We start from the raw sequence: 11,995 nt of genomic DNA on the forward strand, positions 1-11,995 counted from the left end.
GAGCTGTTCATCTGTTCCTCTACATTACAAAAAACTCAAACATTAGCTGAAAATTCAGAAAATATTGGAAGGGTTGAGAAAAATTGCATAAAGTTCAAAACTTTACAACAAAAGTGTGGGAATCCATAAAGTCCGGGTAAAATAATTAAGACCCAATTAAGATAAACAAAAAAATGAAGAATCCCAAGAGGCAGAACAACTAACAGAGCTCTGTCTTAACATGCAATTACTCACTGAGGCAAAACTATAAACACAAAGTGTGCAAAAACTTAGATGCAAAACTAACAGAAAAACGTATGAGAAATTTTGGAATTTTGAACACACCATGGCGACTGAGCAGAGAAGGTTCTGTTACATTCCCCATAGAAAAATGGAATCATTGGAGAGAGAGAGAGAGAGAGAGAGAGAGAGAGTGTGTGTGTGTGTGTGTGTGTGTGAGTTTTCAGAGATTTGGAAGAGGTGGAAGAAGAAGAAGGAAAACAGGTGGACTTGGATTCAGAGTTACTCCAACCGCTCCAACCGATGGCTTCCTTTTCAAGGTTTCCCGGGAAATTATTCACAAATCATTTTATTTTGGTTTTTTTATCCATGGTCATTGAGATTAATATAAATTCCTTAATTTTGTTTTTGAAATTAAAATGGATAAAAATAGTTTTTGAGAATGTCCACCGTCAATCATTTTGGTCATACTATGAGAAACATTCGTTAAATTGAGAGTATTTCTGTTAAATCAATATTTCACTTTAAATTGACGGTTTCTTCAATTTTAAATCTCATAAATCATTTAAAAATAATAATATTTGATAATTAAAAATTGTATATATATATGTATGTATGTATGTATGTGTGGTAGGCAGGGGCCAGGGGGGTTTCTGTCCTGTGTCTATGTGGAGCGTATAACCCTAAATACGATTTGGTCCGGACATACATGGGATTTTGTGGTCAAAGTCGATTTGGTCTCCATTAGGATATGCCATGTTGGATAATCTAGCACGTGGAATTTGACGCTAGACGTATTTTTTTTCTTAATTTAACGATCGAGATAGTAAAATACGAGATTTGAATTTAGAATCTCTTTAAATTGAATAAAGAATAAATCAAGGGGTCGTGAATGACTCTTACGTTCACTTGAGTGCTAGTTCTATTTGCTCCACGATATAATTTGTAATATTTGTTTTAATAATTCTATTCTATGTGGGGAAATTTTATAATTTGTAAAACAAAAGAGACTACGTAGATTAAAGGAGATTGGTAAAATGCGGGTAGATAACTTAAAGCCAAATATCTGTGTAGTAGAAAGAAGAAGAAAAAAAAACAAATATACGTTGCATTTTCTCGTTATATTGTGGATGCAGATGATGCAAACTAATGAGAGAATCAAACTCGTGATATAAATGTGAATTCATAGATAAAGTGTTTTACAATCGACATTAGAATTTAACTAAAAAATTGTAATTACCATATGCGGCAAAAGTATGCGTTGAATACCAACTAGCTTCTAGTATAGCAGTGCTTATTTTCCCGATATTAAAATATCTCTCAAGTTCGAAGTCTTCTTGTATGATGAGATACACAAAAGTTTGGTTAACAATGTGAAACCTACCGAATACAACTACTTATAAAGGGCTTTGATAGAAAATATATTGCTTTATTACACTAGGAATCCTTAAAGATGTAGTAATTCAAGATCGGAAATAAATTAAAGTAAAAAACTAATCCTAAAGATTTTAGGAATTTTTTTTTTTTTTGTTTCCAAGGGAACAATATTGATTATGGGAATACCGACTGAGAATATGATTAATTTATTTTTAGGCAAGTTTCCCTAGCGTGAATTTAGGGCTCGTTTAGAAGTGCTTTTAAAATGACAGAAATCGTTTTTTGTGAAATTGATTTTGTGTTCCAAAAACACTTTAGGTGTTTTTTGGAAGAAGCACTATAAATGTGCTTCATGCAGGAAGCACTTAAAGTGCTTTTACATGATTTATTTGCATTTTTAATAAACAGTGGTTTCATAAACATTTTTACCAAAAACTTTTTCAGTCATTTTAAAGTTACTCGTAAACGAACTCTTAGTATGCATTAAGTGGTGCCGATTGGTGATGGCAGTCTTCACTCTTGAAGTTAGGGTTTTGGACCTTTGGTTGTGTAACATACGATTATGCTAGATTTTAGTTATACGGGTTATTTAATATTTGTGTGGTTTTAGCTTCGTTTTCTTAGGATTAGTGTGCCCTGTCGATAAAAAATCATCATATATATGAGAGATTCTTTAGTGTGTCAGTAAACGGTTTCGTACATCAATAATAATAAAATTAGTCGAAAGTTTTTTTTTAAAAGTTTTCAATTAATGTATTATTACACTTGATGTACATGGTTGTGTTTTCGACACCCGGCACACTAAAAATTTTCTTCACATATAGGTGTGCCTATCTAATGGTGATGCGGACCTTTGCATAAAACTGTCCAAAGTCAATTCAGTTGAACTTGATAGGATTGGTAACCTAGCTTATCCCTGATGGTTGATGTTTGGTGCCTAATTAATAATTAATAATAATATAAATATAGAATTAACACACAATCTTAGTAAAATAATAATCATTATGTACAGATGCAAAAGCAATACTGGTCCATGATTAAGACTTTATAAGGTGGTATATGAATATCGCATTACTTTGTGGACTTCTGTGTGGAGCATACCATGAGTACCTGCTAAATGGTAGTAATCACACATGCTATACCTGCTAAAAGTCCGTAATACAGACACATACGTCATATATGATTATACAAGTGAAGAGACACTTAAAAAAAAAAAAAAAAAAAACTTCTCTCCATTTCTATAATGAAATATGACGTACCGTCCTAAATTTCGAGAACATTGAAAAAATTTTCATTATCCGCACATGATTAGTTAATTTAGTAGAATTCAGTCTTCATTTAGTTAGATATGTCATATTCAACTCATGAGAAGGACTTACGTTGCATAAGGTCACTACTGCTGCGACGTTTCGTGCCATGTAAGTACGTTGAAAATGGGGTGTGATATCTACACACCTTTTTTTACTTCTTCCACACCTTTTTAATTTTCAGTGTTAGATCGGATGAATTGAAGAAGATCAACGGGTATAAATTAACAAGGGATGTGTGAGAAGTAAAAAAATATGTGTGGATAGCACACCCCATTGAAAATTAGTAATAGTCCATTTTATTTTAAAATATTATTATTAGCATTTCAAAATTTCTATAATTAGAAAGAAAATACACTTGTTAGGAGTGCAGAATGAAATTTTTGGAGTGCTAATAACAGTTCTCTTATTTTATTTTAAGAGAAATGTTGAGAAGACTCTTTTAAAAGTGAGACTTTCCATAGACTCTCCGACATCTTTTTGTCTTATCGTCATCATTCCCTTCAATTCAGTAGACCGATCTTCTTGGCGAAACAAATTACCATTCATGAAAAATGATAAAGTAATTTAATGATTTATTAGGTTTGAAATTAACGTTTTTGTAACAAAATGAGGTGAAGTGAGATGAAATGAGTTGAAAATAACAATTTCAACTTTCAACGGACAATTGAATTAACAAGCCTAAATATTATTGGTTTCGACCCGACGAACACTTCCTTAGTGACTTTGTAATAATTTCAAATGCAATGATCACTTCAGTTCACTTTGCATGAAATATTCAAAACCCTCACGCAAGGAATTTAGATTATGAGAATGATTATGGACAGTCTTCAATCGCAAATCAAGAAATCGTTACAACTAATCATACCCATCACACAATATTAATACATTTTTAGGTTGTCTTACGTAGACTTGAATTTTTTGTAAAACTCGATAACTTGACACAAAACGATACGAAAATAATAAGTTTCGGACCAATCTATTAATGAGTGGATCGTTATTGGGTCACGCATTAAGGACCCATTAACGAATCAGGTCAAAGTCACATATTACAAACCCGATAAGATATCATTTGCTAGATCTAGATATTAGACATGACAATTAATTTCTTGCATAACCCTTTAACCTGACATGAAACCACATGACCAGTTTATTAATCGAGTCACGTCACCTACTAAGAATCCGTTAAGATAACAAACTTGACATGACACGACCCGTTTGTTAAGCAATATACATATATATATATATATAGAGTTTGATGCATAACTAATTATATGTAATCCTACAAAATCGCTTGTTTCTTAAGCTTATAGATCATACCACCAATCCATGAGTAATAATATAATTTTATGAAAAATAAAAATTATGTCGAAATGATTCGGAGACAGCTCTAAATTATGTATTCTGGTAGGTGGGAAATTTCAATCCAAGCTTATTTAAATCAGGTTCAGGTATCCTAACGGACCAACGAACTCTCTTATTCTCCCATTAAAATTTAAAATAACAGAAAAAAATCGTTGTAAAATAAGTTTTAGTTTCGATTCACATGAATAGTGAAAGCGACGTATATTTATGATAGGTTCAGTATTTTAAGTGAAAATTATTCTCTTAGTTGTGATTTATACCTGCTTATGTACCTAAGTCTATTGTGACACTGTTATTAACTGCATTATAAAATCTTTATATATCGTCTCGCATGTTAAAAAAAATAAAAAATAATTGACGAAGTACTGCTTTTGAAAGTTGACGTTTTAATTAATTAAATAAAATTAAAATAGCTAATTCGGTTATGAAGGATGAACAAAGGATGCATGGCTTAATAACATATCAGCAATGTCTATATCAGAATAATCTGGGATATTCAAGAATATTCTCAGAAGCTTCATGTCACAATTTAATGAGGATATCAACAAAAAATTTCACGGAATGACTAAAATGATTTATTGTGAACAAATTCATGGACCACTTCTGCTGATTTTCATTGTGAGGGACAAAGTGCGCCAATCTCAAAAACCATTTTGGTTAAAAAACCATTTAAATTCCTCAACAAATATGAAAGAAAAACAAGTTAAGCTCCTGCATTGCAAATGCTTATATTTGTTATTTGTTTATTGGATAACAAGAAATTGCAAGACACAGTATTCGTGTGCAAGTTAGCATAGATGATTCATTTTTGGATTTTTAGTAATATCACACGCAATACCTTGTGGGGATGATGTCAAATAATTGTCCATGTGATGTGGGATATGTTGAGGCAATCACAAGATAAGGAAATTTCTTCCCATTTTTGCGATGACATAAAACGGTTTTTTGATCAATAATTAACTTAATAAATATTATAAAATCAGGCCCTTACACCAAAGAATTTTATATGTCTCAGCGTGTTATGATATGAGTAGGCCATAAAGTTGATATAAAAAACATATATACGTGTTATTATTTAAGTGAAATAATAAATTATATGACAGTATTTTAGCTACAACAAAAATTTGCTCGACGTATAATGCCAAGATAATTGTTGAGCCAAGTTGGAAGTAGTTTGGTGTTGAAGTTGGTTCCTCGTATTTTACAACTTGAGCAGTGAGAGGTGGATTTTCCTCTTTCTGTTTATTTTGGTTGAAAAGAAAGCTGAAGGCTTCAAATCTTGGATAGGGAGAGAATCCACGTGAATTGATTCACGTGCATTGCTTTTATTGATTCACAAACAATTGGGTGCGGAACTAGTTTGTGACTCAAGTCGTCAAAAATACTTAATTTTATTTTGAAAATCCACGTGAATTGATTGAGATCTGTTGAGGTTTTCTATCAAACTTCTTTTTTGACAATCAGTATGCAATATACAATTGTATTCACCGAATCCGAATTTGATTCAACTTAATTTAAAAATCAAATAAATTTATAGCTTAAGGGATTAAGACCATTCATTTATATTTCGATTACAATTGAATTTGATGAATCGAAATCCAACCCAACCAAAAATAATGGCGAACAAAAGATAAAGAGAGATCAAGCTTAGTTTCGTGCAATCTATAGAAGCCCAAAAACCAGCCGAAAGATCTTGTCGACCTTCACTTATTAAATCCATTGGGCCTAGGGTTAGTTACCGTTGCATATCGGATGAAGAAAGTTTCTCAGTAAACCGATTATCCTATATGTCTTACTCATCACATGCACAACGAAATCCTAAGACATGTAGTAGGCAGTGGTAAACATAGGATTCTAATTTTAGGATGTTTCAGTGTTAGAGTACAAGTTTTTAGATAGAAACAAATTTTGAAGGCGCAAATTTTTCTTAGTTTATTCATAGAGGTATTTCGTCAAATATTTGGTGGGTTTGTTGTCGTCAGTCAAATCATTTTGCGCATATGTTAATAGATACGACATTTGTCGAAGCAGCCTGATAAGTGATATCGAGAGTATTTGTCAAGTTCTGTAGACACAACTCTATTTTTGCTTGACAAATATTACATCAAACACTTGGTAAGTACAAAAATAACTCGTAACAAACATTCAAAGAGTCATCGAAAGACCTTCACATGTATATTTTTCAGATTATGAAAAGTCTTGGAACCACCTTGGTCCCAAAATACATATGTCCTGACAATAGGTCCTAATTAGACACAATTTTTTTCCCATGAGCTGAGTCACGGTGATAAGGTTGTAGAAAATACGAAACAGACAAACGCATCCATTAAAAAAAACGCTCATTGGCTGGCATTCGGGGTTTTTGGGAATATATACGCCCAGCACACACTCGTTGAATTATAATTAATCGGCATATGATTAAAAATTAAATGCATTATAATTTGCCAAATTGTTATGGAAACTGGGCATGTCTATTATTAATAAGAACAATATTTGGCTGTTGAAAATTCAGCAACCATTCCTGTTTCTATCCAATTAGATTTGGACACGTGTCCAAATAATTGAAATTGTAAACGCAAATTAGACACATGTCCAAATCTTATTGGGTGAAAGAACCGCATATTATTCTTATTAATATTCGTATATCTAACTAGAATCTCACAACCTTGTGATATTTTTTATGTACTTTTTCTTTCAAGCTTATGTTCTGTTGTCTAAAAAATGTTTTTATTCGTATATCAATATAAAAATATAGAATAACATCGTTATAAGTCGTGACAAGATGCTAGCTAGGTATAAGATCAACTTGGAAAGTGAAGACGACTTATCGGCTAACTGTATATGTTTGAATTTAAGTATCGTGTGCACGAGTGTTATATTTTAAACGTGACACTAATATTTTGTTTTGTTACAGTTAGGTGCATGCATATCAGCATGTGGGACTTTATTACAATGTATTATTCTATATGCTATGCATGGATTGAGATTAAGACATCAAACGAGACGATTGATATGTTTACTTACTTGAAATAAGAAGTAAAAAACTTATGAAGTTGACAATACAATAGAGAATGAGCATGTACAAGAATGTGCATGTATACTACGATCAAATACTTTTGTAATCAATCTAACTATGTGTTTTTTAGTATTGGATTACTTAGGTTGTTTCATACGTGCTGATAAATTCATGAAAATCAAGAATCGAAACAACCTCAACCATCACTGAGTAGTCCAGTAATTGGGATGATTTCTAACCCTGTATTCCACACAGCAAGTCTTGCGTTCGATTTCTGACGTTGGTGAATCATACGATGATGACAAAAAAGAGACTAAAATACTTCCGTGAATATTCTCAATTCCCAAAAAATAAAAAATACGTGACGAAACCCCAACTGATCTCTTTTAAAAAAAATGGATACAACCCCAACACCCATTACCATTAAAGGTTAGAGAATTCAAATCTTCTTCCATGCAAAAAATGCTAAAGGACTACTTGTCTACCTTCTAGAAGGAGAATCGTTGTTAAAAGGTAGTTCTTTTTGACCAATTTTTTGTTTTACTTGTGTTAATATTTCGTTTAAAATATCGTTAAACATTTCATTACGGTATCTTATGCGTTCGGCTTCAGATGCTACAACAACGTTTTGTCACTTAACATTGTGTGATCAATTTTAAATACCGCTGCAATAACGTTTTCTCTCAGCCCGCCACCTACTCCAACTCAGTCACCGCCAGTTCCGTCAACCGTCAAATTGGCTGGCTGGACTAATTTATCTAGCCGCAGTAAGCACTTGTTCTCCGCCGCAGTATGCCCATCCAAACAGCCCCTTATGAGACCGTAATGTCCTCCTCCTTCCTCTTCCTCTTCCTCTTCCTCCTCCTCTCCTCCCTCCCCACCCCGTCCCTCTCCCAGCTAAACGCCACCGTTCCGTGCCCCCTCAACTTCACTATCCTCCGCCAGTTCGACCCGGGCTCCCACAACCGCCAACGCTACGACCGCAACATCGAGTGCCAGTACCTCGTCACGGGCCTCCGCTTCGTCGACTCCGATTACCTCCGCCGCACCGGCAACTTCCTCCCCCCGCTCAACGCCTCCGAGTCCTGCTGGACCGATTACCAAGCCCTAGTCAACGAGTTCGTTCCCAATTTCGACATTCGCGCCAAGTGCGGCTTCCAGACCAGCTGGATCTCCGAAGGATGCACGAACGTCTCCACCAGATCCCAATTCGAGTCCCAAGTGGGAAACACCTCGCTCAGCGACGTCGCCGCCGCCTGCAACCAGTCTCTCGAAAACGGCTCGCCCTGCGCCTTCTGCACCACCAGAATGACCTTGCAGGCCTCGCGGTTGACCGGCGAGTCCATCGGAAACGTCTCCACCTGCACGGCTTACCCGTCCATTTACGTGGCGGCTTTTGTCGGACCGATCGATATGGGCACCGCCGAGTGCTTGTTCTCGCTCGGAAGCCCGGCAAAGAGCTCCGGTAAGAAGAAAAAGACTGTAATTTTGATTGTATTGGTTGTTTGCGGCGTCGGCTTGCTGGTTGTGGTCGGCGGCGTTTGGCTTTTGTGGCATAAATATGAAAAATTTATGATTAGGAAGAGGAAAAAGGATGCTAGTGATAAAATCGAGCAGGGATTAGGTTCTGCTTTAGATTCAATTAGTGGAAGTACTAATTTAATTAAGTTTAAATACGAGGAGATTAGTGCTGCGACCAAGAATTTCTCTAGGGACAATATAATTGGGAGAGGAGGATATGGGAATGTGTACAAGGGAATTCTGGATGATGGTTCTGAAGTTGCATTGAAGAGGTTCAAGAACTGCTCGGCTGCTGGCGATGCAAATTTCGCCCACGAGGTTGAGGTGATTGCGAGTGTTAGGCATGTCAATCTTGTTGCTTTGAGAGGTTATTGCATTGCCACTACTCCTTTGGTGGGTCACCAGAGGATCATTGTGTGTGATTTGATGAAGAATGGGAGTCTCCATGACCATTTGTTCGGTTCGTTTGAGGGCAAGCTTAGTTGGCCTATTCGTCAGAGGATCGCGCTGGGGACGGCGAAGGGATTGGCTTATTTGCATTACGGGGCTCAACCAACTATTATCCATAGGGACATCAAAGCTAATAACATACTTTTGGATGAGACATTCGAGGCCAAGGTAGCAGATTTTGGGCTTGCGAAGTTTACACCTGAGGGAATGACGCATTTGAGCACGAGGGTGGCTGGAACGATGGGTTATCTTGCTCCAGAGTATGCGTTGTATGGGCAGTTGACAGATAAAAGTGATGTGTATAGTTTTGGTGTTGTGCTCCTTGAACTTTTGAGTGGAAAGAAAGCGCTCCATGTGATTAATGATAATCAACCGTCACTTGTGACTGATTGGGCGTGGGAGTTGGTTAGGAAAGGAAGACCGCTGGACGTTATTGAAAATGATATGCCGGAGAAAGGTTCACCCGAAGTTCTAGAGAAGTATGTATTGATTGCTGTTCTTTGTTCTCATCCGCAGCTGCATGCTAGGCCAACGATGGATCAGGCTGTGAAAATGTTGGAAACAGATATATCGGTTCCATCAATTCCCGAAAGACCAATGCCCCTTGTGGCAAATATTGACGATATTGAAAGATACAGCAGCAGTGGCTCAATCCAGCTCTCTACTACAGGTGGTTTTCAGACTTTTACATTTGAAAGTAACCTACATTCTAACCCTAATAGAGACGGGGAAAGTTCCGGTACCAGAGAGAAGGGTTGTGACTTGTGAGTTAATTAACTCTAAGAAGAAAGGAGTCGCGACACTCTGTCTTTGACAGTTCCACTAATAGGTATGTTCACCCAGATTTGTTTTGTTAGCGCAGATTGTGTGGTTTTGTATTGAAATTTCTCACTGTAAATATGAAATAGATGTATGATCAAACCCCGATTCTTTACTCAAGTCAAATAGAACACATTAAACATATATTACTGTCATTGTCCTCTGTTGCTTGAGCCCCTAGAAGATAGAAAATATGGAAGCTTTGTCAATGTCACACTTAAGTTATTGAAGCATAATCCGAAGATGTCAACTTCGTCCTCACATCGTAGGGTCATAGTTAAATGTTATCCTTTTGCTACGAGTATCTGATGTTCTTTTTGTTTACAGTGGATGCATACATGCTAAGATGCGTAATTACTAGCAGTCATCGTAGACTGGTTGGTTTAATGGTATTGATGTATATGTTCGATTGGTTATTTCACAGTCCAATGCAATGAAATCAAAAACCAGTACAAGGTAGGTAGTCTCATGTGACATGAATCGTCTTTTCAAGGACCAATTCTTACGTCCGGCTGCCTGTTTACGTCCCCACCCCCGTCGCGTCTCTTGTAAGTGTGACGCAATATGTGAGCGGATGGACATAAGAATTTCTCCGTTCCCATAATCTTTGCCTATACTTTGTTTTGACAGAGTGGGCACTGGGGTCTCAAAGCTGTCGATGCATGTGGGAGGTAGATCTCTGTGTCTGTATATGCAAATTATTTTCGAACGTAGGAGTATGATTAGGCAGCTTCACTTGTCAAATGTCTTGGGCCCACAGCCTTCTCACTATAGAGCTTTGCTCACCCGCGCATTTTTCTTCACGTTTGAACGGTTGAGATTTAACCAAATTATTATTATTTTTCTAGCGTGAACCGTTCACTTGTGATGAAAAAATGTGCGGGCAGATTTTCCACCATCAATCAAATTTTCTGTTTAGAGATTTTTTTGAAGTCTGAAGTGCGTGACTAATTGGACTGAAGACCGCAAATACTAGATTATCATTGTAATTACAGATACATTTTTAGATATGTCTAGATCAACAACTCTTTCATTTCATTAGAATTTGTGTTCCTATCTTTATTTTCTGGGTTACATGCAAATGGAGTTTTGTAGCAACGTCAATGTCTGATCCCTGCACCCTAATAGACCCGACGTGTCAACTCTGTCGACGTACCAACTCAGTCGTCTATTGATATTATGACACGTAGATTATTAGTCATTGATATTATAATATGCGGATTATTAGCATTGTCACGAGGGTTAGATAAGATCTAACAAAATAGAAAATTAAGAATCCGGATCCTCTTTGTGAGGATCTCAAGGATCCGTGAATTGTGTCTGTTCATCGTACATCGTGCGGTCAGAAATCATTTTAAATATTTTTATTTAAAATTAAACACATACACTACCTGATAAAAATTGAATGTACAATGTATGATGAACGAATACGATTCACAGATCTCCAAGATACAAGGCAAAAGCTTCCCTATTTAATTCAAGGTGCAAGGCTGTACAGCCTGAAAAGTGAAATAGAACCTTATGTTTTGTCTATTCCGATCGAATAAGGTGAAATTGTGAATTTGATAAATGACTCGTGTGAAAATGTTTTAAAATGGTTAAAAGTGTTTTTTATGAAAATATTTTTTAAATTAATTTTTAGTTAAAACGTAAAGGAATTCTGGAAAAATACTTGAAGTACTTTATACAAGAAGTACATAATTAGTGCTTCTTGTAGGAAGCACTTTCGTGCTTTTGAACTCAGAAATATTTTCACCAAAAGTTTTTAGTCATTTTAAAAGTACATCTAAACGATTCCATTAACATGATTAGGATCTCATAGTTGATATTTTTATGTATAATTTTTGTAATTAATTTAATTTAAGGGAACTTTAACGAAAAACTTCCAGTACTGTTCATTTTAACGAAAAACCATATTTTT

General features: G+C 35.7%; 1 protein-coding gene across 1 annotated transcript; it reads left to right on the forward strand.

Moving 5' to 3' along the window:
* Positions 1-7,905: 7,905 nt before the first annotated feature.
* LOC137743338 (probable LRR receptor-like serine/threonine-protein kinase RKF3) lies at positions 7,906-11,506 on the forward strand. Its single transcript, XM_068483215.1, has one exon. It carries the CDS (start codon positions 8,077-8,079, stop codon positions 10,021-10,023), a length of 1,947 nt encoding a protein of 648 aa, XP_068339316.1. The 5' UTR covers positions 7,906-8,076; the 3' UTR covers positions 10,024-11,506.
* The last annotated feature ends 489 nt before the right edge of the window (positions 11,507-11,995 follow it).

This window comes from Pyrus communis, chromosome 8, assembly GCF_963583255.1.
Source record: "Pyrus communis chromosome 8, drPyrComm1.1, whole genome shotgun sequence".
Classification (NCBI taxonomy): Eukaryota; Viridiplantae; Streptophyta; class Magnoliopsida; order Rosales; family Rosaceae; genus Pyrus; species Pyrus communis.

Bases quoted from the DNA above. Each gene is read 5' to 3' on its own strand.
- LOC137743338 (XM_068483215.1), top strand. From the start codon at position 8,077: ATGCCCATCCAAACAGCCCCTTATGAGACCGTAATGTCCTCCTCCTTC.